Source organism: Triturus cristatus, chromosome 1_2 (genome assembly GCF_964204655.1).
Source record: "Triturus cristatus chromosome 1_2, aTriCri1.1, whole genome shotgun sequence".
Classification (NCBI taxonomy): domain Eukaryota; kingdom Metazoa; phylum Chordata; class Amphibia; order Caudata; family Salamandridae; genus Triturus; species Triturus cristatus.
In genome coordinates this window covers 714900317-714928126 of record NC_140580.1, presented here as the reverse complement: position 1 = coordinate 714928126, position 27810 = coordinate 714900317, and the positions used below count along the sequence as shown (strand labels likewise).

General features: G+C 47.0%; 1 protein-coding gene across 2 annotated transcripts in view; it reads left to right on the top strand.

Annotated features, from left to right (window-relative positions):
* The window catches only part of CROCC (ciliary rootlet coiled-coil, rootletin), a 435495-nt gene that overhangs the window by 329429 nt on the left and 78256 nt on the right, over positions 1–27810 (top strand). For both annotated transcript variants that reach the window (XM_085608590.1, XM_085608589.1), the window contains 2 exons: positions 4345–4494; positions 25851–26051. In XM_085608590.1, coding sequence (XP_085464716.1) covers positions 4345–4494; positions 25851–26051 — 351 coding nt within the window. The remainder of the gene's footprint in view (positions 1–4344; positions 4495–25850; positions 26052–27810) is intronic.

The following is a 27810-nucleotide window of genomic DNA, read 5'->3' as shown; positions in this document are numbered from 1 at the left end:
CAATCAATCATAGCATTTGTAAAGCGCGCTACTCAACCGTGAGGGTCTCAAGGCGCTGGGGGTAGGGAGGTGGGGGTAGGAGATGCTACTGCTCGAAGAGCCAGGTCTTGAGTTGCCTCCTGAAGGTGGGATGGTCCTGGGTCAGCCGAAGGTGGGTGGGGAGGGAGTTCCAAGTTTTGGCTGCTAGGTAGGAGAAGGATCTTCCTCCAGTGGTGCTTCTGCGGATCCGTGGGACGGTGGCGAGGGCGAGGCTGGCAGATCTGAGTTGGCGTGTGGGTGTGTAGAATGTGAGGCGGTTGTTGAGGTATGTGGGGCCCAATTCGTGGAGGGCCTTGTGTGCATGGGTGAGGAGCCTGAACGTGATTCTCTTGCTGACGGTGAGCCAGTGCAGGTCTCTCAGGTGGGCAGAGATGTGGCTGTGGCGAGGGATGTCCAGGATGAGTCGTGCGGAGGCGTTCTGTATGCGTTGGAGTCTTTTCTGTAGTTTGGCTGTGGTTCCAGCGTAGAGGGCGTTCCCGTAGTCCAGTCGGCTGGTGACGAGGGCATGGGTGACTGTCTTTCTGGTCTCGGTGGGGATCCATCGGAAAATCTTACGGAGCATGCGCAGGGTGTTGAAACAGGACGATGAGACGGCGTTGACCTGCTTGGTCATCGTGAGGGATGAAACCCAGGTTGCGTGCGTGGTCCGTGGGGATGGGGGCGGTGCCCAGTGCCGGGGGCCACCAGGAGTCGTCCCAGGCGGATGGGGATGTTCCGAGGAGGAGGTCTTCCGTCTTGTCCGAGTTCAACTTCAGACGGCTGAGCTTCATCCATTCTGCGACGTCTTTCATTCCTTCTTGGAGGTTGGCTTTGGCCGTGGCGGGGTCGTTGGTGAGTGAGAGGATCAGCTGGGTGTCGTCAGCGTAGGATATGATGTTAAGGTTGTGTTGGCGTGCGATGGCTGCGAGGGGACTCATGTAGACGTTGAAGAGGGTGGGGCTGAGCGAGGATCCTTGAGGAACGCCGCAGATGATCTTGGTGGCCGCTGATCGGAAGGGAGGGAGGCGGACTCTCTGAGTTCTGTCTGTGAGGAAGGAGGTGATCCAGTCCAGAGCTTCTCCTTGAATCCCTGCGTGGTGGAGGCGGGTTGTTAGGGTGTGGTGGCAGACAGTGTCGAATGCGGCTGATAGATCGAGGAGGATGAGGGCAGCTGTTTCCCCATTGTCGAACAGGGACCTGATGTCGTCTGTGGCTGCGATGAGGGCGGTCTCGGTGCTGTGGTTTGCTCGGAATGGACTGTGATGGGTCGAGGGAGCCGTTTGTCTCGAGGAATGCGGTCAGCTGTTTGTTGACTGTCTTCTCGATGACTTTAGCGGGAAAGGGGAGGAGCGAGATGGGGCGGAAGTTCTTGAGGTCCGTGGGCTCCGCGGTGGGTTTCTTTAGGAGGGCGCTGATCTCCGCGTGCTTCCAGTCCTCCGGGAAGGTGGCAGATGCGAAGGAGTTGTTGATGACGTTCCGAAGTTGGGGTGCGATGATGGTGTTGGCTTTGTTAAAGATGTGGTGTGGGCAGGGGTCGGCTGGGGAGCCGGAGTGGATGCTGTTCATCACAAGGATGGTATCTTCAGTGCTGACGAGGGTCCAAGTGCGGAGGGTGGTGGTGGGAGGTGCTGTCGGGGTGGTGGGGTGCGTGGTCTGGTTGCCGAAGCTGTTGTGAATGTCGGCGATCTTGCAGTGGAAGAACGAGGCCAGCGAGTCGCAGAGGTCTTGGGTGGGCGTGATGTCGTTGTTGCTGGCGCTGGGGTTGGAGAGCTCTTTTACGATGCTGAAGAGTTCTTTGCTGTTGTGGGAGTTGTTGTCCAGTCGCTCTCTGAAGGCTGTTCTTTTGGTGGTGCGGATCATTTGGTGGTGATTGCGGATGGCGTTCTTGAGGGCTGTCATGTTTTCTGTTGACTGGTCGTGGCGCCAGGCTTTTTCGAGGGTTCGGTAGGATTTTTGGGAGTTTTTGAGGTCGTCGGTGAACCATGAGGCTTTCTTGCTACCGGGTCTGATGGGGTGTTTCTTCAGTGGTGCGAGGGCGTCGGCGCAGTTGGTGAGCCACTGGTTGAGGTTGCGGGCTGCTTCGTTGGGGTCCGTGGTGTTGGTGGGGGGGGTTCTGGTTTAGTGAAGTGGTGAGCTGGTCGGTGGTGATCTTGCTCCAGACTCTTTGGGGGGCCTGATGCGGGTGGTGGTGGGTCGTGGTTTTTCTGAAGCTGAAGTGGATTCAGCTGTGGTCTGTCCAGTGTAGTCCGGTGGAGTGGCTGAAGGAGATGTAGTTGCTGGAGGAGAAGACGGGGTCAAGCGTGTGGCCGGCGAATTGGGTCGGAGTGTTTACCAGTTGCTTGAGTCCGAGGCTGGCGAGGTTGTCCAGGAGGGTAGCGGTGTTGCTGTCATTTTAGTTTTCCAGGTGGAAGTTGAGGTCCCTTAGTAGGATGTAGTCTGGAGAGGTGAGGGCAAGCGAGCTGATGAAGTCTGCGATGGTTTCGCTGAATTGTGTGCGCGGTCCCGGGGGTCTGTAGATGAGGGTGCCTCTGAGGGTGGTCATGGGGTCGGTGTGTATCTGGAAGTGGAGGTGCTTGGCGGCGGTGAGTGTGTCGTCGGAGTTGGTCGTGATGCGGATGGTGTTTCTGTGAACGATCGCGATGCCTCCTCCAATTTGGTTGGTGCGGTCTCTCCGGGTGATCTTGTAGCCGTCAGGGATGGCTATGACGATGTCGGGGGCTGAGGAGGCGTTCATCCAGGTTTCCGTGAGGAAGGCGACGTCCGGCGCTGTTGTGTCGAGGAGGTTCCAGAGTTCGACGGCGTGTCTGTGGACGGAGCGGGTGTTGAGCAGGATGCGCTTGAGGTGGTTGCTGCTGGGGCCTGGTCTGGCGGGTGCGGGGTAGTTCCGGATGCAGGTGAATTTGCAGGCTAGGCAGGTGAAGGGTCCTTGGGTACGTTTAGGGGTGGCTCGGTGACAGGCGGGGGTTCGGCCGGTGTTGAGTGCGATGAGGGCGGTGGCGTCGTAGTTTAGTCAGGTGGGCTGGCGACACGGGGGGCCAGGGGTCCTGGCGCTGGGCGTGGTCCAGGCGCGTACGGGCGCAGATGGGCTTGCCTTGGGCGCGCCTTCGGCGCACCAGCGGCGCGTGCGGCCGCTGCGCGGCCTCCATTATGAGGGGCTGAGGGAGGGAGGGGCAGCTGGGAGGCTGGAGCGGGGTGGCGATTGGGAGCGGCGGGGGGGCGGGGCCGCAGGGAGCAGCGGCGGGAAGCGGAGGGCGAGGCGGGAGGGCACAGAAGGCAAAGGGGGGCGCGGGAAAATAACGACGGAAGGCACAAAATAAGCAGAAAATGCAGATACAAGGGAGGAATTTTACACAGAAGGAAGAGGCACAAGTACAAAAAAAATGCAGTAACAAAATACAAAATACAGTAACAGGTGCAGCCAAAATGCGGACTGGGAGAGCAGACCGCTGGGCACAGAAGGCAAGAAGGGGGGCGAGGGAGAAGAAGGGTTGAAGGCACAAGAAGCTAGGGGCGGGCTGGGTGGACGAAGCACGGAGCCCAGCAGCAAATCAGCACAGCACAGCAGCAATCACGGGGAGGACCGTGCGATGGCTAGGGGGGCGACCTACCTAGCATCAGGGTCAAAGGACCACCAAATGCTGCTTGTGAATACACCCATCGCTGCAGCATGAATGCTAGGTGCGACATGCCATCCTAATTACCCCAAAAGACTGAACACATTTTTCTACAGATGAATATCCCCACTCAGTGGGCCACAGGTCAGCTCTACTGCTTCTCAGCATGAGCATACCATGCAGCAGGTGAGAAGCCCTATTCTCACCACATGATCTAAATATCCCTACCTCAAGAGTGTAAATAATGGGTACTGTAGGCTATAGCTATTACTTCAAGAGCATGAGTATGGGCATGAGTACAAAGCATGCACCCCTGGTTCTGCAAGCGAGTTTCACCATCCACAGAACAATAGCATAGCATTCTATAGATAACTCAAAGAACTCTGAAGGAAAGCCTCACTAACCAACATCATGAAAGCAAAGTGTTGCAAGTGAGTTTCACTAGGTCAGCGTTCCACACTCACAGGGTGCCACATTTGGGTCTTATTATTCCTAGAAAATAAAAGTCCGAGCTGTAAGGTCATCTCACTATACATGTACCTGGTTTTTCATGGCACTATAAACACGTTTCCCCTTTCCCACAACATGTTGCTTAACTCTCTTGCACTGCTAACTGTCTGTTACAAAGATGTCTCACACGTCTAGCTTGAATCCCTTCAGGCAGTATGCAGGAACCACTTAAATTCCCTGATCTTTCCATGGCTTCTTACAGGAACGGCTGGATGCAGCCCGTCAGGCTATGACAGAGGCCAAGAAGCAGAATGGCGCACTGCAGGACCGAATTCAGGAGCTGAAGAATGAACAGGCAGAGCTGGAACTGCAGAAGGCCGAACTGGAGGGACAAGTGCGGCAGCAGCAAGAGGTAATTGAACTAGTAAAGGTTTGGTGTGTTATTAGATATATGATAGGTGGCTTCCTTTGGCACAGAATGGCCGGAGCACTTGAGGGCTGTTATGTAGATGGTGAGGATCCTTCCCATTGTAAATTTTTTCCCCAAGGTGGTGCCTTCTTGATACAAAAGCAAGGACTCTGATACTATCATACATGATTTTGTACATCCTGTGGCATATCCCTCTATCCCCATTCCACTAACATACTGAATGAACATTCTAGAATAGGTGATTTGGACACAAAATCCACATTACCATATAGGAATTCAGCCCCATATATTCTACACTCAGTTCAAATTGTCAATATTTGAGAAAAACTGTGAATAATGCAATTGCACATTTTTCTCCTTATTTTGGAGATTGTTTTTGCGGCTGTCATTTTGGCCCTTTGCATCTTTTGACACCGTAAATCTCAAACAAATCTTACGTCCAACTTCAGACAGCTTCTCATCAGTATTATTATAATGTACTTCAACAATAAGAATGAGTGAGAATTATTTATTGGAGTGAACCCTCAGCTTCTCAAACTATAATCTAGAACATAGTCAAAGGAGGGTTAACCCAATGCTCCTAAATCTCGTCTCGTATTTAGTTGTATGCGTGCCTACTAACTCATACAACCATACGCAAGAAGGGATTTAGGAGAATTGGGTTATTATAATGTATACATCTATTTCTTTGTGCACAATTGATCAGACGTTCTGCCTCCAGTAAACGCTACACCTGGACCTGTCTTGGAATTATCAGCCTGAAGGATAAAGTTGTTCTCCGAGTCCAGGATCACCATGATAGGATTGCAGTGGAGTCCCATATGTATGTCCCGAAGTGCAGATTCAGTTATTTTGGAAGCCTAAATAGTGAACCTAGAGTTAAAGCAAATAAACTGACCCCATTCCTCTTGTCATGCCATTCTTTGTACTTAGCTTGGTGCTGGTCAACCTTCCTACCCACCTCCTCAGGCCTGGGATGTAAAGCCCTACCTCCGCCCAGCCAACTTGAATTGAATTTGGTGCAGGGTTCTCTACCCCTGAGGGACACAAATGGGGAAACTCCTGTTACCATGTTGGGCATGATGTTATATGCCCACAAACAGTCTCGTAAGGATGATTCAAGGTCATGACCGTTAGCAGTAGCTAATTGTATGTGGTCCTTTATCCATCTGTTAGTCCTCTCAACCAGGCCGTTGGCTTTGGGACAATACAATGCCGTCAATTTGTGTTTGATGTTCAAGTTGTTTAAGAATTCCTTCATTAGTTGAGACGTAAAATGTACACCGTTATCAGTGACTAGGGTGGAACTTATGCCCTCTTTGGAGAATACATTCATTCATTCAAAAAGGATTTATTTCGGTCAAAATGGCCTAAAAAGTGCAACAACAGCAAACATTTAAGTCTGAAATTGCATCATGCTGTCCGTCATGATTAAAAAAAAAAAAAAACAATGGTAATTGTACACACATTTTCATATTAGAGTACATTGGATTTTTGAGATATAAGAATAGACAAAGCTTACACAATTAATTTCGAAAAGTTCGTGGTGCAATAAATACATAAATTAGCTAAAAAAAAAGTGCATAAAAAAGCAAAAGCTCTTGAATTTAAAACTATACATGATATACAAAATAATTAGGGAGTTTACTATACTATCACAATTGCTACACCACAGGGCAGGGCAATCGATGCAACATTTCAAAATCTCAGGTAAACCCTTCTAGTGCACCACATTGAAAATAGGAAACCTGCGACCGAATATACTATTGGGATGCTAGAATCAGATTTCAATATCCTGAAAACTTCGAGACAGCGCCTGAGAATACATTTTTTAGGAAATCCAGGACTGTACTGGTGGTTATGCGATAAACAGATTTCTGAGTAACCCAATGTGAGGTATAGTCAACCAGGACTAACATGAACCTCTTTTGTACCCCCAGGTTGTCCACGGGACCCATAATGTCCATGGCTAGTTTATCCCATGTTTTTTTGGGCACCATCACTGGAGACAGAGTGGCCTTACCCATGACATTTGACTTGTCACTTCTGGCACAGCTGACGCAGTCCTTTACCAGCTGTTCTGTCATGGCATCCATCCGGGGGAACCAGAAGTTGGCCCGAACTCTACTCTTGGTGACGCTGCATCCCAGATGGCCTTCGTGCACCAGATCCAATATCCTTCTTCTGAGACTCATAGGTGGAACCACTTTATTTTGACGGTAGATTCTGTCATGTATGATGCTCAACTCGTTCCTGACTTCCCAGAAGTCCTTGAGTCCCTTTTCCAGATCACAGCATCTGTTTGATCATCCTTCTCTCAATACATTTTTAAGCCTTCCTAAAACCTCATCCTCTTCCATGCTTTTCATCCACTCCTCTTCTGTAATGGCTGGGTCTTCTATAACCAAAATAGGACTGTCCAGCATTTCTTCGGGTTGCTCCATTTCCAAAGGTGTCCTTGAAAAGAAATCGGTAATCCTATTGTCTTCACCAGGGACATACTCGACTTTGTAGTTGAAATTCTCTAATCCCAGGATCCATTTCCCAATGCGAGGGGTACAATTTTCCATACCCTTCACAGCAAAAATGGAGGTAAGAGGCTTATGGTCTGTATGAATGGTGAAATTAAGCCCCCACAGGAAGAATTTAAAATGCTTCACTGCCCAGAAACACGCCAGGGCCTCCTTTTCAACTACAGAGTAATTCTTTTCAGCACTTGTCAGGCAACGTGATGCGAAGGCAATAATCTTTTCCTCTTTTCCCTTCCTTTGGGATAAGGTGGCCCCCAGTCCCTTGTTGGATGCATCGGTCGTGAGGATGATTTTGTTTTGTGGGTCAAATACCCCTAACGCTGGCGAGGTTAATATCTCTTGTTTGAGTATATCTACCACTGATTTATGATGTTCATTCCATTCAAACTCCTTGTTTTGTTTTAGTAGTTCTCTCACTGGTTCACATTTGGATGCAAAGTTTTTTATGTACTTAGCCATGTATTCCATTAATCCTAAAAATGACTTGAGCTCCTCATTGTTTTTCGGATATGGGGCATCTCTCACCGCACTGAGCAGGTTGCTTTTAGGTTTAAAGCCTTCTTCTGAATTGGAATGCCCCAGGTAGTCAACCGACGTCGTCCTTATTTTGCACTTGGATTTTTGCACTGTTAACCCTGCATCCATGAGCCTCTTTAACACTAGTCTGAGGGTATTATCATGATCTTCCTGGTCGCGTCCGTAAACCAAGATATCATCTTGGAAGCACATGGAGTGCTCCACCCTCTTCAGGATCTGTTGCATAACTTTCTGGAAAACCGCTGCCGTGGACGCTAATCTAAAGGGCATCCTCCTGAACATGTACACACCTTGGGGTGTTATGAATGCCATAAGGGGTTTAGACTCAGGGTGTAGGTCAAACTGGTGGTACGCCATGGATAGATCGATGACACTGAAATACTTCTTCTGGGACATGGTGCTGAGCATCTCATTTATGTTCGGCAGTAGGTGTCTTTCTATCCATATGCTTTCATTGAGGCTCCTCAAGTCTACACATAGGCAAATCCCCTCACCACTGGCCTGGGCTGCGATGACAACTGGCGCCAACCACTCTAAACATTCTACAGGTTGTATGAGTTCCATGTCACAAAGTTTCTTGAGTTCTCCCTCTAGGGGCTCCTTCATTTGTTGAGGTACAGGACGCAGTTTGTGTACTATAGGTTTGGTGTTGGCCTTAAGTTTTATTTTGTGCTGGAAGTCGTGTAAAAGGCCCAGCTCTTCTCTAAACAACCTAGGAAATTAGTCGCAAATTGTGCCCCCATCCAGGTTATCCATAGTCAGTAGAACCTGTTCTTCCTTTTTATGGTCCAGGATGATTCCTAGTTCCTTCTGGTGTTGCCATCCTAACAGGTTGGATCCTGACTCTACAATGTACACTTTACCATACGTATCCCTGCCCTTGAGCTCAATGCGCATCTCCTTCATGCCAAGGAGCGAAATAGGTTCTTTGTTATAACCAGGGGGTGTAACATCTGCCTTCTGTAAAGTATTCCTCCCGTGGCCCTCAAAACACTCATAATCCTTCATGTTTAACAATGTAAATGGGGAACACGAGTCGGCAAACATGGTGACAGGTATGTTATTCAAAGATACATTGCACTTAGGGTAAACCATATGTTCGAGGCATATGAGCTGCAGATTGTACACTTTGCATAGATCGCCATCTGGTGTTGGGCCCGGATGTTTGCAGTTTGTTTTTGTTCTTTGGACAGTCTTTGGAAGTCACGAGTTTGGTGACTCCTCCTTCGGTCCGTACTGCGCATGGGCTTCGGCTCCATCCTCAGATTGTTTTTTTCCGCCATCGGGCTCGGATGTGATACTTCGTGCTCCGGCTTCGAACTTTTACGGTTCCAGCCTCGACGGAAAATCCTCGTTCATCGAGTTTCTTCATCTTCTTCATCTCTCGTAGAGGCACTTTTCTCGATTCCACACATCGGCACCGGCCTTCGGGCCCTCCTCGACTCCGGTCCCGGCCGATGGAAAGGACTCCGTTCAAAAAGTGCCCAAAATGTGGGTCTAAATTTCCCCACACCGACCTCCATCAGGTGTGTAACCTTTGCCTCTCTCCAGAACACGAGGCTAGAGACTGCCCCGCCTGTAAGTCTTTTCGATCAAAAAAGACCATCCGGGATCGAAGAGCTCGACGCACCATGGCGCACTCATCGACCGCGGCTCCACCGGAAAATCTTCGGAGACGACACCGGAGCTTCGGGGCAACAACACACCGAGCAGGAGGAAGACATCGTCAGCGCTTCTGAGGCCGACGACTCCGACCTGGAGGACATCACACCGGCGCAGAGGGTCGTGAGTACTCTACCCCCTCCCACCCCCGCGCCCATATCCAAAGAGACTCAGGTTACACCTTCGCCTTCGGGCCTAGGGAAAACCAAACACGCAGCTTCTATCACCCCAACTTCGGGCCCGGTGTCAAAGCCTCACAAGTCTCACGGCAGCTCGGGCTCGAGCCAGCCTACTCCTGGTGCCGATAAACACCGTTCGGCACCGAAGAAAGTGACGCCCAGCTCGACTCCGAAGCCACCGGTGCCGAAGCCTGGACTCTCGGTGCCGACGAAACACAAACATAAATCCCTCAGCACCGACGCTCCGGCGTCGAAGCCTACCTCGACGCCGAAAAAACCGGAGGCTCCAAAAAGGCATGGCGAGAAACCACCCAAATCCTCTGCTCCGAAAACATCGGCGCCAGCGGACGATTCGGCGCCAACTGACCTTTTTATACCTGATCCTTCTCAAAAAACCTTATCAAAGGATCCAAAGACTGGGCTATTGACTTTGTCTGTCAAGAAACGACGTCTTGACACACCAGCTCCTCCTCCACCGCCCAAACGGAAGGACTCTGCCACATCTCCTCTCAGAGTGCCCTCCCCACCACCTCCTCCTCCTCCTCCTCCTCCTCCACCTCTTCCACCTCCTCTCCCTCCCAGGTCTCCGCCACCCTTGCCTCATCACTCCCCAACCCCGTCCCCAGAACCGGATTACGGGGATCCAGATTATGATCCAGCGGACGCCCCAATGGACCCCACACCACCGGGGACCCCAGACCCATGGGAGGATTACCAAAACCCTGACATACCAGATGTGCCTCAAGATGACCTCTACCCATCCAGGCCATCTCCCCCAGAGGACTCACTAGGGTTTCACCACTTAGTGCAGAGAGCAGCACACTATCATGGGGTGGAACTACATAGCGAACCAGTGGGAGACGACTTCTTACTGGATACGTTTGATATTCAGGATAAGTCCACAGCCATCTTGCCCATGCTTAAGGGTGTTACCAAACATGCTGCAGAGGTGTTCAAAGACCCTGTCAGGGCCAGGGTATTGAACCCCAGAATAGAAAAAAAGTACAAGGCGGCACCCACAGACCCTGCATACATTAAGGGCCCTGCTCCTTTAGATTCCCTAGTTGTGTCCACGGCTAGAAAGCGGTCTAACTCCCAGTCCTCTGGTGAGGCTCCACCGCCAGATAAGGAATCAAAACTCTTAGATGCGTCTGGTAAACGCACTGCCTCGCAAGCCGCAAACATCTGGCGCATTGCGAATACACAAGCGCTGCTTGCGCGTTATGACAGAGCACACTACGATGAGCTTGAGGCTCTTATGCAGCACCTCCCGGAGAAACACAAACGTAAAGCTCATGACCTAATACAGGAGGGAAAGCTCATTACTAACACCTCCATTAAATGTGCCCTCGATGCAGCGGACACTGCTTCTAGAGCCATAAATACTAGTGTCCTGCTTCGTTGTCATGCCTGGCTCAGGATCTCAGGGTTCAAGCCAGAAGTCCAGGCATCCATACTAAATCACCCCTTTGACCAACAACACCTCTTTGGGCCAAAGGTGGACGAAGCATTGGAAAAAATGAAAAAGGACACGGACACAGCAATTCTATGGGGGCATTACAATCCCAGAACCGTAAACGCTCCTTTCGGCGTTCGTCCTTTCATAGCACAGGCAGAGGCTACTCCACCGATAGTGCCTCTACCTCCTACAAGTCCCCTCCTCAAAATACCTTCTCAAAGGGCTACCAAAGGGGTGGATACAGGGGCAACAACAATAAAGGCAGGGGCAAAACTAACACCACCCGTTCTGCCACCCCGCCCGCACAATGACTTCCCTTCGCTCCCCCCAGACCATCCCACTCCGGTCGGGGGCAGACTGCGACACTTTATCCACGCCTGGGAGTCCATAACATCGGACAAATGGGTGACCCAAATTATTCGGTCAGGTTACTGTCTCGAGCTAACATCTACCCCACCCAATATCCCACCAAGGCACCGTCCAATGTCTCAGGAACATTCCACACTGCTCAAACAGGAGGTGATCTCCCTCCTCCAAAAACACGCTATGGAGCAGGTCCCCGTCAATCAGCAAAATCTAGGGGTCTACTCTCTGTATTTTCTAATACCGAAAAAAGACGGGACCCTAAGGCCCATTTTGGACCTCCGGCCTCTAAATGCATACATACATTCAGACCATTTCCACATGGTCACCCTACAACAAGTCCTCCCACTCCTCTGTCAGGGAGACTTTCTCACTACCTTGGATCTGAAAGACGCATACTTTCACATTCCAATACACCCTTCTCACAGGAAGTACCTCAGGTTTGTGGTGGACGGTCAGCATTACCAATTCACGGTTCTCCCCTTCGGGGTCACCACCGCACCACAGGTGTTTACAAAATGCCTAGCGGTAGTAGCAGCACACCTCAGACGTCAACATATTCACGTCTTCCCTTACTTAGACGACTGGCTGATAAAAGCCGCGTCCTACGACCAATGTGTGCAACATACAAACAGCACCATCCAACTGCTCCACCAGCTAGGCTTCACGGTGAACTACCAAAAGTCCCACCTCCTACCATCTCACACAAAGCAATATCTCGGGGCCACTATAGACACCTCCAAAGGTATAGCCTCTCCCAATTCAGCCAGGATCGCAAGCATACTAGCCTTGCGCCAAACGTTCATTGCTCAGCACTCTCTCCCAGCGAGAGTGTTCATGAAGCTAATAGGGATGATGGCATCTTGCATTTTCATAGTGCCCCATGCAAGACTCCACATGCGTTCACTCCAAGAGTGCCTAGCACAACAGTGGAACCAGGCCCAAGGACAGCTGACGGATCTGGTGTTGGTAGACGGCCGCACCCATCACTCTCTGCAGTGGTGGAACACCACAAACCTTTCCAAAGGGCGGCCGTTTCTGGACCCGGTTCCTCAGGTGATTCTAACAGCGGACGCATCGCTCTCCGGCTGGGGAGCGCACCTCCTACACCTCACAATGCAAGGTCTATGGACGCCACAGCAAAAATCGCTCCACATCAACCATCTGGAGCTCTTGGCGATCTTTCTAGCCCTAAAATCCTTTCAAAAACAGATTTCAGCCAAAGCAGTCCTCATTCGCACAGACAATATGACTGCAATGTATTATATTCAAAAAAAGGGGGGGCACACTCTCCCCAGCTCTCCCGCTTAGCCCAGAGCATATGGAGATGGGCAATTCCACAAAACATCTTTCTCCTGGCACAGCACGTCCCAGGCATACAAAACACCATGGCAGATCTGCTCAGCAGACAAACGCAACAACTACACGAATGGGAACTGCATCCACAAGTTCTTCGCCCATTCTTCCACAAGTGGGGGCATCCTCAGATAGACCTCTTCGCCACCCACGAAAACAAAAAATGCCCAAGCTTCGCCGCCAGATACCCACACCCATTGTCCAAAGGCAATGCGATATGGATGAACTGGTCAGGCAGATTTGCATACGCCTTTCCACCTCTCCCACTAATTCCATTAGTGGTCAGGAAACTGCAACAGCACTCCCTCACGCTCATTCTGGTAGCCCCAACATGGGCCAGGCAGCCGTGGTGCACCACACTATTACAACTATCAGTGGTACCACATCAAAAACTGCACCTGTCCCCATGCCTCCTAACTCAGAACCATGGAGAAATCAGACACCCGGACCCAGCGCAGCTCAACCTTGCGATCTGGCTCCTGAAATCTTAGAATTTGGATACCTTAACCTTCCCCCTGACTGCATGAATATTATCAAGGAAGCCAGACGTCCTACCACTCGAGCATGCTATGCCGCTAAGTGGAAGAGACTTGTTGTTTACTGCCATAACAATACAATCAACCCCTTAGATGCATCCATACAACACATTATATGTTATCTACTCCATCTTTAAAGGTATAACCTGGCATATTCTTCCATACGCCTACACCTAGCAGCGATTGCTGCCTACCTGCAAAACAGACAGCATTTATCACTGTTCAGGGTGCCTGCTATTAAAGCCTTTATGGAAGGCCTTAAACGCATAATTCCACCCAGGGCACCGCCTTCTCCTGTATGGAATCTAAATGTAGTTCTTACAAGGCTAATGGGTCCGCCCTTCGAACCAGTGCATAAATGCGAGCTACAGTTCCTCACCTGGAAAACAGCTTTTCTAGTGGCTATCACTTCCCTTAGAAGGGTTAGTGAAATACAAGCGTTCACTATACAGGAACCCTTCTTACAAATACATCACAGCAAAGTGATACTTCGTACAAATCCAAAGTTTCTGCCCAAGGTCATTTCCCCCTTCCATCTCAATCAATCGGTGGAATTACCTGTTTTTTTCTCGCAACCTCAATCTGTTGCGGAAAGGGCTTTACATACACTTGATGTTAAGAGGGCTTTACTGTACTACATACAGAGAACACAACCTTTCAGGAAAACTAAACAATTGTTTGTTTCCTTCTCTCCACCGCATAAAGGCAACCCCATCTCTAAATCAGGGATAGCTAGGTGGATTGTAAAGTGCATACAAATTTGCTATCAAAAGGCAAAAAGAACATTATCTGTTCCACCTAAAGCCCACTCTACTAGAAAGTTAGGGGCTTCTATGGCTTTTCTAGGGAACATACCCTTAGATGACATCTGCAAAGCAGCCACATGGTCAACACCGCTCACCTTCACAAAACATTACTGTGTAGACGTGCACTCCAAGCAACAAGCTAGTGTGGGCCAGGCTGTACTAAACACACTATTTCAAACCGCTGCAACGGATACCGGTGGTCGCCGCTAAGGTTGGGTACTGCTATATAATCTATGCAAAGTGTACAATCTGCAGCTCATATGCCTCGAACGGAATATGCTACTTACCAGTATGCATCTGTTCTTGGCATGTAGAGCTGCAGAGTTGTACACGCCCACCCGCCTCCCCGGCTACCTGTATCCGTTCCAGTCTATCTTATTTAGATACAACACACATGGGTTTCTCACTGTTATTACTACGCTCCATCATTTCCCTGCTTGCGAAAAACAATCTGAGGATGGAGCCGAAGCCCATGCGCAGTACGGACCGAAGGAGGAGTCACCAAACTCGTGACTTCCAAAGACTGTCCAAAGAACAAAAAAAAACTGCAAACATCCGGGCCCAACACCAGATGGCGATCTATGCAAAGTGTACAACTCTGCAGCTCTACATGCCAAGAACAGATGCATACTGGTAAGTAGCATATTCCTTACACTTCCTGAGCATTCTTTAACTTGTGATATATACTTATTTCCAACAGGCATTACACATTTAACTTCTTTACCCCAAGACCCTTCCTGTGCCCCAACCTCCTTGACATGGGGGTCACTATCCCTGCACACCCTTGCAAAGTGTCCCCTTCTGTTACATTCCTTGCAGGTAACACTCCTTGCGGAGCAATAAATACTATTGGCAAGGTGATTGCTACTCCCACACCTAAAACATCTGAGGTTCCTCTCACTACTAGGGGCCCTGTTGTAACTCTTTTCTTTGTTTTTTATTTTTAACACTTCTTGGTTCACCTCATCGTCTTGAATATTAGCTACTACCTCAGGTGTGCCCTTCATTTCCTTAATGCATTTAGCCGTGTTTTCCACAGATTTCGCAATTTGAACAGCCTCTCTTAAGTTGGGATTTCTGGCTAGCATTTTCTCCTGGGTACGTGCATTGTTGGTGCACCGCACTAACTGGTCTCCTATCAATGAATCAGTTAAGTTCCCAAATTCACACAATTGTGTGAGGCCTCTCAACGCTGCAATATAATTAGTTACAGATTCCTGTTTACCTTGTGCTCTATTGAAAAATGTGTGTCTTTCCAACACTACATTTACTCTGTCCCCAAAGTGTGTCTCTAGTTTGGCCATGGTGCTTTCAAAAATATCCATACCCTCAATATCTTGACCTCCCTCATTTTGTGGTTCAGGTAGCGTTTCGTAAATCTTGCACCCATACACCCCCAAATTGTGGAGAAGAATATGCTGTTTTCTCATGGTTGTGAAACGCTCCCCACCAATGGCAATAAGGTATGATACAAACATTTTGACCCACTCTTTCCAGCTTATCTCTGGCTCTCCTATCTCATTTAAGAAAGAAGGTGGTTGGCTCATGCTCGCTGCCGCCATCAAAGTGGGAAAACAAGGGTAGCTTGAGTGACAAAATCCTGTAAAATGGCTAACAAGGTGACTATACTAGCATACTAGCCCTAGTCTCATATGTGTTCTAGGATAGATTTTTCGGGGAGAGATAAAGAGATAAGAGCAAAATCAGTCAAATCCCTAATACTCCTGAACAGAGGTTAATAATTGAAACTGGACAGAGAGCCAAGAGCCAGAGGATGTGTAGTTATCAGCCACCAAAAACGAGAGACGTTGGGTGCAGAGGTGAATAAAAGTTTCTACTTGCAGTGCATGGGAACTTGTGCTAGGCATCTGGAAAGTCGCTATAAAGAGTTAAGAGCAAAATCAGTCAAATCCCTAATAGTCCTGGACAGAGGTTATTATTGAAACTGGACAGAGAGCTAGGAGCCAGAGGATGTGTGATAATCAGCCCCCAAAAACGAGAGACGTTGGGCTCAGAGGTGAATAAGACTCTCTACTTGTAGTACAGGGGAACTCGTGCTAGGAATCTGGAAGTCACTTCCTTACATTGGAAATATCAAAATTGGTTCCCCGGTGGTAGGGAGCGGTATCGCACCTGCACTGACAGGAACTTGACCAGAGTAGCGTCTCCAACGCTGTATACTGCCTGCACACCGACCGGATGAGGAAAGGGACTTTCCTCTCATGAACAGCTAGAGGAGTCCCCCTAGGGTGAAGATGGTCAGCGCAGCTCCCGCAGGGACTCACCGCCAGCAGAGGATCGTTGGCCGCGAAACCCTTGAGCGGCAGAAGGAGTGCCCCGGCACAGGGGTCAGTTCACACGATCACAAAGTGGCTAACCTCGCGGTCAGGGATACGATGGCCGCAGGACACCACACGGCAGGAGGACGCTCCTCAGCACGGACAGACAGCTGACAGGATGGTGAGACGGAGAGGTAGAACACCACAGATCCGGAGGTGCTCTCCGTGACAGGAACAGATCGCTCCACCTCAGCTCCTCAACAAAGCTCCACAGGGAAAGCAGCCACTGCACCTCATGACGCACTATCGCACACTGGAGCCAGGAAAGACAGCGCTGCTCCGCCACTCCTCCAGAGGACAATCCACGGCAAACAGATTTGACAGACGCCTCCTTCTGCTAAGTATGAAAAGTCACTGACATGGAGCGCACAGCCTCGCGCACCACCCCGTTAGCCTGCCAAAGGAATTCAAGCACAGACGAACAACCGGAGTGGATGGCACCCGCTCACATCTCTATCCTCCACGACCTTCCCTCAGCAAAAGTGCCCCAGTGAAGCTGACACAAAGGTTAAAGCACAGCTGGAAACAGCACACGCTTAAACTCCAAACCACAGGTAAGCTCACCAAGGGTGTTGGAATAATCCTTATTCAATTGCTTTCAAAAGTCCACTTGTCTCACACGCAAGAATTCCTTTACTCACGGACCTGTGAGTCTATCATTTCCTCATCATGTATGGTATCTGGAGAGAGTATACAGAGGGGAGATGGCCAAGACTGCCCCCTTCGCAGTTTGTCGTCGCCAGTGTTGAAAGTACGAAGACAGGAATCAGAGTAGGTAGAAGTTCAGATTTATTGACCATCCACTTTCCACAACTGCAGAGATACCAATATTCCATTGTCAACTCCAGTGGGAAGAAACCAAGGAGAGGGGAGGGGGGAACGGAGCAAACCATTATAAGGAAGGAAAGATTATATCAGGAGTTTCATCCTTTTCTTACATCTCTGAATGCCTAGCCTTCCAAAGGTGTATACAGGACAATCTTTTCTTCCTTGATGGCTCCAAGCAAAACTTCAGTGTCTAAACTGCCTTTATCCTACCATATGTTGGTATTGAATACATTGAGTGGTATGGGTGGAGGTTCCCCTTTAGAAATACTGTCACAAAGTGGTAGAAATTCTTCTGCATGTTTTGTCATATATGGGTCCATAAACAAAGAACAGTGGGCCTGATTTAGATCTTAGTCGACGGGTTACTCCGTGACAGATATCCCATCCACCGAAATATAAATCCCAGTATATCCTATGGGATTTATTTTTTGACAGATGGGATATCCGTCACCATTGTAAAGGAGCCCGTCAGCCAAGATCTAAATCAGGTCCATAGTGTTAGCCCTTTATTGAGTCTTAGTATCTCAAGTTGTCATCCTGTAATCAGCAAAGAGTTTTGAAAGAACCACCCTCTGTTGTGTCTACGATAGACAGGAAGTGCAGATAAAAACGGCTCTGCAGGCAACCATAATTCAGTTGATTCTAATGGGGCGACTTGAAACCCATACAGGGTTCTGGATACTGACATTGTTTTCTTAAGAAGGAATCCCAGAGGGAAATTATCCCTAATTTATTTTTAATATATTGTAATCGCATGTTCAATGGCATGTGTGGCTGTAGATACACATGCTCTGCATACTCCTGAAATATAGTGTTGGTTCCGGACTTGTGCAAGTTGTTTTTTCTTGGAAGAAGTCTTTCAAGTCAGGAGACCGAGTAACTCCTCCTCTCGGTGATATCGTACATGGGCATCAGCTCCTTTTTTCGATTGTTTTCTCTCCGCCGTCCAGTTTGGACGTGTGTGCCTCTGGTCTGTGTTTCGACCCCTATCGGTACTATTCTTCAGTACTTCGACTGTCTTCGATGGTATTATTTCGATCGCACATTTCACTTCTGTGCTGCTGTTGAATTTCGTCACTTCAGGCTTCGACCGCTCGTCTCGAGCCTACTCCCGCATGTACTCGTTTTCATTAAGGATGCCTTAGGTGTTCTGGTTTTGAACCAGAGGTCCAGCAGGCAGTATTAAATATGCCTGTTGACAAAGAGAACCTTTTTGGTCCCCAAGTAGACACTACCCTTTATAAGATAAAAAAGGACACTGATACAGCTAAAGCCATAGGAACATTACAGCAACAACTCCTAGATGCCCTTTTATCGCACAGGCTACAGGGGTGCATATAAATCAACTGACACCTCCATTTCTAAACAAAAACAAGGCCAGTCTGCCTACAGTAATTTAATGGTTCCCTCTAAAGGCGGAAACAACAAAGGAAGGGGCAGGGGTGCCTCCGCAAGCAGTGACTATCCAATCCTTCCCCCAACCACTTCACACCTGTCGGGGGCAGACTGCAATATTTTCACCCTGTCTCTGAATCAATCACCACAGACCAATGGGTACTTGCCACTATCCAACATGACTATTGTCTGTAGCTCATTACCACATCACCCAAAATCCCACCTCACACTTACAGGTTATCAAGAAGATCATCCAACACTTCTCAAGCAAGAAGTCAAAGCCCTCCTTCTCAAAGAGGCTAGAGAACCTGTCCTGCTTCAGCAGCCGAGATCAGGGGTATATTCTCTATACTTACTCATTACCAAAAAAGACGGGCCACTAAGACCAGTCTTGGATCTCTGACCCCTCAACCAATACATCCTATCAGAACATTTCCAATTGGTTACTCTACAGGATTTTATTCCACTTTTCCAACAGGGAGACTTTACGACAACATTGGACCTAAAGGACGCCTATTTCTATATACCAATACACCCTGCACAAAACAAATACCTCAGATTTGTCATAGCATGCAAACATTACCAAATCAAAGTTCCACAACTCGGGGTGATCACAGCACCTCATGTTTTTACAAAATGTTTGGAAGTAGTTGCAGCACATCTGCGCAGACAAAATGTTTGCGTATTCCCATATTTGGAAGATTGGCTCATCAAAGCAAGTACCCACCTGCAGTGTCAACAATACACAGTAGACAGTTGATCTACTTTACAGACTAGGGTTTACAAAAAAACGTTCCCAGGTCTCACCTTCGACCTCTCCAAATTCAACCTTATTTAGGAGCAATCCTCAACACACAGTTAGGACTAGCGTATTCCAATCCCCTTGAGCTCAGAAGTTTCAGGTAACTCTACCACAGTTCCAACCAAACAAAACTCTCACAGTTAGCACCATCCTGCATCTGCTAGGAATGATCGCGTCTTTCTTTGCCATAGTTCCCCACGGGAGGTTGCACATGTGTCCCCTGCTGCAATGTCTAGCTCACCAGTAGCCTCAATCACAGGGTCACCTCCAGCATCTAGTGTTGATAGACCGCCACACTCACCGTTCTCTGTAATGATGGAAAACCAAAAACCTGCTACAGAGGAGGCCTTTTCTGGACTCTGTTCCCCACCTCACTCTCACTACAGACGCATCAGAGACGGGTTGGGGTGCCCATCTACAGCACCTCGCAGTACAAGGTCTGTGAGATGCCAGACATCCCAACACGTCAACTAGTTGGAGCTTCAGGCGATCTTCCTAGCGCTAAAGGCTTTCCTTCCTCACCTATCTCACAAGGTTGTCCTAGTCCCGACGGACAGTATGACAGCCATCTATTATTTACACAAACAGGGGGGACATGGTCTTCTCAACTGTCACAGCTGTCTCAGATCATATGGAACTGGGCTCTTCACCACCACATTCATCTCTTGGCAGAATATCTGCCGGGAGCAGACAATGATTTTGCAGGCCTGCTCAGCAGGATGCAGCAACAAACCCATGAGTGAGAACTCCACCCACAAGTCCTCCTTCCCTACTTTCAAAAGTGGGGCTTTCCTCAAATAGACATTTTCGCCGCAACCAAAAACACACAATGCCCAAACCTCACCTCCAGGTACCCACACCCACTGTCCAAGGGCAATGCACTATTGGTGAGTTGGTCAGGAATATTTGCCTATGCTTTTCCACTTCTCCCACTCTTTCCATTTCTGGTTTGAAGACTCAGGCAAACATCTCTCACCATGATCCTAGTAGCCCCCACTTGGGCATGTCAGCCTGGTTCATGACACTACTAGATTTCTCAGTAGTTCCTCATGAGAAGCTTCCCAGCAGGCCAGACCTTGACATCTGAACCCCAAAACTCTCAATTTAGCAGTTTGGCTCATGAGACCATAGAGTTTGGCTATCTTAATTTACCACAAGAATGTACAAACATTCTTAAACAAGCATGCAAACCCACAGCTAGAGCATGCTATCCTACAAAATGGAAACGTTTTGTTGGCTGCTGCCATCTAAACAAATTAATCCTATTAAAGCCACGGTGCAGGAAATTATCTGCATCCTACTTCATTTGCAAAAGGCTAATTTAGCTTACACTTCCATTAGGTTACACCTCACCACAATGGCTACCTAGCTCCAAAATAGAAATCATCTATCACTGTTCAAAATCCCAGTCTTTAAGGCATTCATGGAAGATCTGAAAAGAGTCATTCCTCCTTGGGTTCCTCCAGTACCCTCTTGGAACCTTAACATTGTTCTAACTAGACTCATGGGTCCCCCTTTTGAGCCTCTTTAATCATGCCCCCTTCAATTTCGTTCATGGAAAGTGTCATTCGTAGTTGCCATTACCTCCCTCAGGCTTGTTAGTGAGCTCCAAACTTTGACCTTAGAAGAACCGTTCTTCCAAATACATAGAGACAAGCTGGTTCTTCGTACTAATCCTAAATTCCTACCTAAGGTAGTCTCTCAGTTTCACATGAATCAATTCATTGAGCTCCCAATGTTTTTCCTAGCCCTGATTCTGTGGCACAAAGAGCTCTTCGTACTCTAGATGTAAAAAGAGCACTCATGTGCTATATAGATAGAAAAAGTTTTATATGCAGACTATTTGTAGCGCCAGAGCAGACTTGTTATGTGCTTTAGGGTATAGAGCGTGGGGACCGACAACTGTTAATTTGGAATGTTCAGGTTCTTTTATTGTATTTTAAAGCTCGCACAGAAATGGAATTTCATATGTATTTTTACGACTATTAATCTAGTTTAATCGTAATTTATGCGTATTTTCAATATAGACTGTTTTGTAATGTAGTTTTCCTACTGCAAATATTTTAATTAATCACGCAATAAAGAATTTTGTACCTTGTTGTACCAATCGTATAGATAGAAATAAAACTTGCAGGAACACAAAACAATTGTTTGTAGCCTTTTTCAACCTCATACAGGCAATGCCGTATCCCGGGGAACAACCTTTACAACGCAACTGTTACAACGCACTACACTTACAACGCATTTTTTACAACGCATAATCCATTACAACGCACTACACTTACAACGCATGACACTACAATGCATTTTTAAAAACTACCTTTACAACGCATTCCATTACAACGCCTACCATTACAACGCATAATATTACACTACACTTTCCAACACTTACCCTACTGTTGCACCCCCTGGAGTTAGAATAGTAAATTTTACCCCTATACTATCCAACACTTACCCTACTGTTGCACCCCCTGGAGTTAGAATAGTAATTTTTACCCCTATACTATCCAACACTTACCCTACTGTTGCACCCCCTGGAGTTAGAATAGTAATTTTTACCCCTATACTATCCAACACTTACCCTACTGTTGCACCCCCTGGAGTTAGAATAGCAATTTTTACCCCTATACTATCCAACACTTACCCTACTGTTGCACCCCCTGGAGTTAGAATAGTAATTTTTACCCCTATACTATCCAACACTTACCCTACTGTTGCACCCCCTGGAGTTAGAATAGTAATTTTTACCCCTATACTATCCAACACTTACCCTACTGTTGCACCCCCTGGAGTTAGAATAGTAATTTTTACCCCTATACTATCCAACACTTACCCTACTGTTGCACCCCCTGGAGTTAGAATAGTAATTTTTACCCCTATCCAACACTTACCCTACTGTTGCACCCCCTGGAGTTAGAATAGTAATTTTTACCCCTATACTATCCAACACTTATCCTACTGTTGCACCCCCTGGAGTTAGGATAGCAATTTTTACCCCTATACTATCGAACACTTACCCTACTGTTGCACCCCCTGGAGTTAGATTAGTAATTTTTACCCCTATACTATCCAACACTTACCCTACTGTTGCACCCCCTGGAGTTAGAATAGTAACTTTTACCCCTATACTATCCAACATTTACCCTACTGTTGCACCCCCTGGAGTTAGAAAAGTAATTTTTACCCCTATACTATCTAATACTTACCTGAAATGCAATGTAATATTATGCGTTGTAATGGTATGCGTTGTAAAGGTAGTTTTTAAAAATGCGTTGTAGTGTCATGCGTTGTAAGTGTAGTGCGTTGTAATGGATTATGCGCTGTAAAAAATGCGTTGTAAGTGCATGCGTTGTAAAAGTGTGCGTTGTAACGTCATACATCCCCGTATCCCAATCAGGCATAGCCAGATGGATAGTCAAATGTATTCCCCGGGCAGTGGGTGTGTTTTGCCTGCATTACTGTGGCTGGAGGTTGGAGATCCAGACACAGAGGAGAGGAGGAAGGTCACAGGTGACAGATGGTCACAGGACTCCCTAAATAAATATAATGAAGACTTTAGTTATCAAGAGGCTGATGATTAGACTTCCTGAGGCATTACCCTTTGGTAAATGGTAGGGGTGGAAACTGCAGATGCTGTTCTGCAAGGTAAAGGGGACACTTAGGTGAGGACCAGCTTTTTGTCTTACTTGATCACACTTTCAGTTTGGCTGATGTTAGACCAATACAGAAACCTCATATCTCTTTGTGTGGCTGTAGTGGGTGCTCCAAAGCAGAGACTTCCCTGCTGTGAGGTGCATCACTACAGCAAGTGCTGTGTATGAAGAGTAGTTACAGAACAATGGGGAAACCCAAAAGCCACTGGACCGGGGTCATATACAGTACAAAACAAAGTGGTAGTAGTACATCGACACAGTAAATCATTTGCTGTTGTCTATACGTGATGGTAACCCTGGTACAGGTGCAAACTAATGAGACTGTCAACGTTTCTACCCCAATAGTATATGCATGGAAGTTAGATCCTTAGAGTAGGGTCTTCATCAGGACATGAGTGGACACCTTTGTTCTTAGAGAAATTCTTGGTGGATCCACTCGAAATGGTGGGCCTGTAGGCTCCTATGTCGAGGAGGCGAGCGCCTGCACAAGGGTTGCAGCTTTATATGTGTCGGTATATGGTCTTGTCCGTGGATGTGATAGTATTTCTTAATTGCTCGAAAGCTTCAGAAAGGAATAAATCACAAAACGATCCCCGCTCTCGATCGAAGTCACCGATGTCAGTGTAATAATATGCTTTCCCATGTATATGTAGCCCTCAATGTGGCTGGACAGGTCACTATCATTCTATGATGTAAATATTGCACTTTTTTTTCTATAACCTTCACCTGAGCACATCCTCGAGCACTCATTTCTTTAGTCTTTGGAGCACCTTTGTATAAATATGCACATACTTTGCAAATCAAAATGCGGAGGTGATTATATTTAAGTATAATTAAATTGGATAATTGAATTACTTAAGGTGATGTTCTTTCTAATGATTAATGTATCTCCACTGTGACCACTTCAGTTTGTACTGTGTCTGAAGACAATATTTGAAGGGAGAACCCCTGCAAACTGGTTCTTTAGTAAATTATGTGAAGAAATGTAATGCCTCTGATTCACAACTCGTGCAGCCTGCAGGGCACTGGTTCCACCCCTGGCAAAGCTATTCGTTCGTTCATGAATTGAGCACCATCGTTTTAGTTAATACAAGCACCTGCCATTTACAGTGACACTCAACTTGTGACAACAGCACGGTGCAAAGGCAGGATATTATTATTAGTATTGATGGCTTTGGAGTTCTGTACATCTTGTCAAATAAGGAGAAAGAAAAAATAGTTTAGGAATCCTAAGGTTAATGTGAAACCTGTTAATGATTTTTTGTATCAACTCCTATCCTGGCTATGGTACCACAAACACGCACACACACACACACACACACAGTTTTCTAGAATCTGTTGATTATTTTTGAACCAGAATAAACGATCAAACTTTTCTCAACACATAATCAATTATATATTTAGTGAGGGGATACAAACATTGGCTCAAGCGACTGAGGAGTGTGCAGAGACCGACGCAGTTTTAATTACAAACATTATACAAAAATATTTAATTCCTGAAAATATCATAATGTGAAACACACACAAAAGACAAGTGCGTGGACATAACTCAGTGTTTTTCCTAATGTATATCATATACAACAAGACTGGTCTACAATGTGTATAATACACAATGCGCAATGTAAAGAGTTACAGTATTAAACTATCTTGCTCTATCTTTCAGCCGATGCCTGTCGGGTAGTTGACATTTACCTTCCTTGTGCATAAATATCCAGAGCAAAGATACAATTTCACCCTTTTAAATTATTCATTTTAACTATCCGGTACTCAGAGTGTGGGAAGGAGCTCTAACTGCCAGATTGAGAGCAAATCAATCAACGATGCTCTACTCATGAAAAGTCTTTAGTTAGAAAAAATCTAATCCTCTTGTTTTGGAGGGGGGGCATTCAGCAGGTCTTCACTGTCCTTCAGAGCTTGACTGTTGAGGTAGGCAAGGTGCACATTGTCTCTGTGTTTTGTTGACTTCTAAGTTGCTTGATGATAAAATTCTAATTTCCTAAAACATCAAAGCATGTTTCTGATGCCAGCCTCCTTTTTGCTTGAATTATTCATCAAGCTTTAAAGGAATTCTCAATGCTTAGTTTGATACTGTTTCATGTGTGATGAGAAATCAAGTGGTGGTTCATCCAAAGGCATGCTCACCTCCACATTAAAGAAATCTGCCGCCGTACAAGGCTGACAGATCTGGCAACTAGATAGACGTTTCCATTGTGGTTCCTTTCATTATGGCACAGAGTGTGATCCTGGAAGGATCCTGAAAGGGGCAAAAGATGGCATTATGAGAATGGACCCAAAAAGGGGCCCAAGAAGATTCTTGGAAAAGGCCAAGATGGAATGCAAAGAAAGGTTTTGGGGCAGGGTCATGAAAAGAAATCCAAAAAAATTGAATAGATGCAGAGAAGGGATCCATATCAGGGTTGCAAGAAGAGATCCAGAGCACAGTCCATGGTAGGTTTGCTGGTAAGGATCCAGCGAATGTTTCCAGGCTATTGGCGAAAGAATATATTTGGGGAAAGGGCACAGAAGGGTTTAAAAACAGGATTTAAAAAAATGATTCAGGAATGTAACATTTAAGGGATCTTGGGACGAGACCTCACAAAGGACCCCTGTGCTTGGCTCCCCTATTTTGCAATGTCTACATTATGAACCCCAAAATAGGAGAAATCAAAGAGGAATTCCAGTTAAAAAGTGTTTTTAATGGCTGGAGTTCCCCACTTTGTGATTTCTAATGGGTGGGACAATAACTGTGCCTCAGTGGATGCTTGCAGTGCTCAAACTGTGGCGGGAATTCATAATGCATTTATTTTGACCAGTTGTCTAGTAGTCTATAATAAATTTTAAAAGGAGCCTCTTAACTCAGGTGACCTTTATCTTTTGCCTCTGTGCACCCAGTTGCTCCGCCAGCATGAGGAGACTGAAGGGGTCTCTCTGCGGAACCTAAAGAAGCTACAAGAGGATCGTGTTCTCCTGCAGGAGCGACTGAGTGGCCTGCAGCGGGCTGTGGTGCAAATGGAGAGTGAAAAGCGGGAGACGGAGCGAGCTTCGATGAGGCTGGAGAAGGACAAGACTGCACTAAAGAAGACCCTTGACAAGGTAGGGATGAGGATGGGTTCGTGAACAAGCACAGTAGGAGGAACAGGCTGTTTTAGTTTGAAAAATGTGAGGTCTTAATGAAATAGAAGATTTTGGGTAAGTATAGGTTGTGGTGGCAGTGGCTCTGATGTATTACAGTATTCATTTGGCATGTTTGAGTAGCAGCATTTAATGCCTCTCTATGTATTTACCTCCTTGCATGTGGTGTTTGTTAGTTTCTATCCACCCAGCAGTAAACTGTATAGCAATGGGGTGCAGGAAGGGTTTATTTCTTATATAAGATCCAGCCAAGGACAATAGGAGCCTGAATAAGGGAATACACTGGAGTATTTCTCAGTCAAGTTTGACAGTGTCATGATCTCACAGACTTAAATTTAACCATTACTAGGGTGTGTTTCAGTCATGACTTATAACTGATTCAGCTCATTTCTCACCACTGCCCATTCCCTGGCTCCTGACTACCTGACTGGAGTCTCGACTCACGGATTTGAGAAACCATACATGTGAACGCATGATGTGCTGTGAGGTGGTACCTGCAGTGCCAGTTTTGTAGGTACAGCTACCATGTCACCAAAAAATTGCCCAATTCTCAGAACTTACTTTTTAAGTGCCTATTGCAGAGGAAGGTCCTTACCTAAATTATTTTTTAAAAACACAATTTCTTATTCGAACAAGAGCATTGTCGACAGATACTTCTGTCTATTGTCAGCAATGTCTCTGCCTGAAGCAATCAAAGTGAATAATTTTCATTTTACCCTTTGGAAAGGCTGGGTAAGCTTTGCCTTGTAGATGGGACATGCCTAAGATAACTCCGGGAGCTGCAATCAAGGGACTCCATTGGGACTAAGATATTTGACAGTGATATACGCGATTTTGCTGACCAACATAATGTAAGATGACTGCTTGGATAAAAGAACCTCTGGTGTTTGCGGTCAGCCTTTGGCTTTAATGGTTCCTGTTATGTTTTGTCATGATTTTTGTAAAATGTTATGTTTGGAGCATGTATGGTTGTAGATTCACATGCCGTACAGACTAACATCCAATGTTGGGTGCAGATGTTTGCAAGTTGTTTTTGTTTAAAGTTATTTTCGAGTCAAAAGATCTGTTGTGACTCCATCCTTAGTCCACAATGCAACAGGATAAAGATTCCACCTCAGTTTGTGTGCTTCTGTCATCAGGTTTGGACGTTTGAGTTCCAGCTCTGCAACCGGCAACACTTCTTTGCCAGGAACTTTAGTGCCAGTCGAAATGGATTCGACCCTAGCAACGGGAAAACAATTGCAAACTCTCTAGTGCTAGTCACAGAGACTTTCTAGCGAAATCTGACCAGCTTCATGGCACTGTGTTAGAGGACTTCATGGGGGAACGCAGCTTTGATTCCACAGCGATGATGGGCATCAAAGACATTATTTAGAACTCTGGTACTTCCTAGAGAATGACTTGGGAGTGGGGGTGCTACGGAGAGAACACCCTTCTAGTTCTGCCCTAGGTGCAACACAAAATTCCCCTGGTTGGACCAACATAGGGTATGGGCGCACTACAAAATGCTGCACATCCGACATCTTCAGGAAAGAAGTAGGCCCATTACGTTTTCTGGTGTCACAGGGGCTGGAGAGCCCAGAAGTACTTCCTCTGAGGCTTCAGAGTTGGAACTCGAGGAGGAGGAGTGCCATTTCTCAATGCTCTTATGTCCAAAGACAAAGACCTTACCCTGGGCCTCTATCGCTGCTCAAATATACAACGGTCAGCCCCAACAATT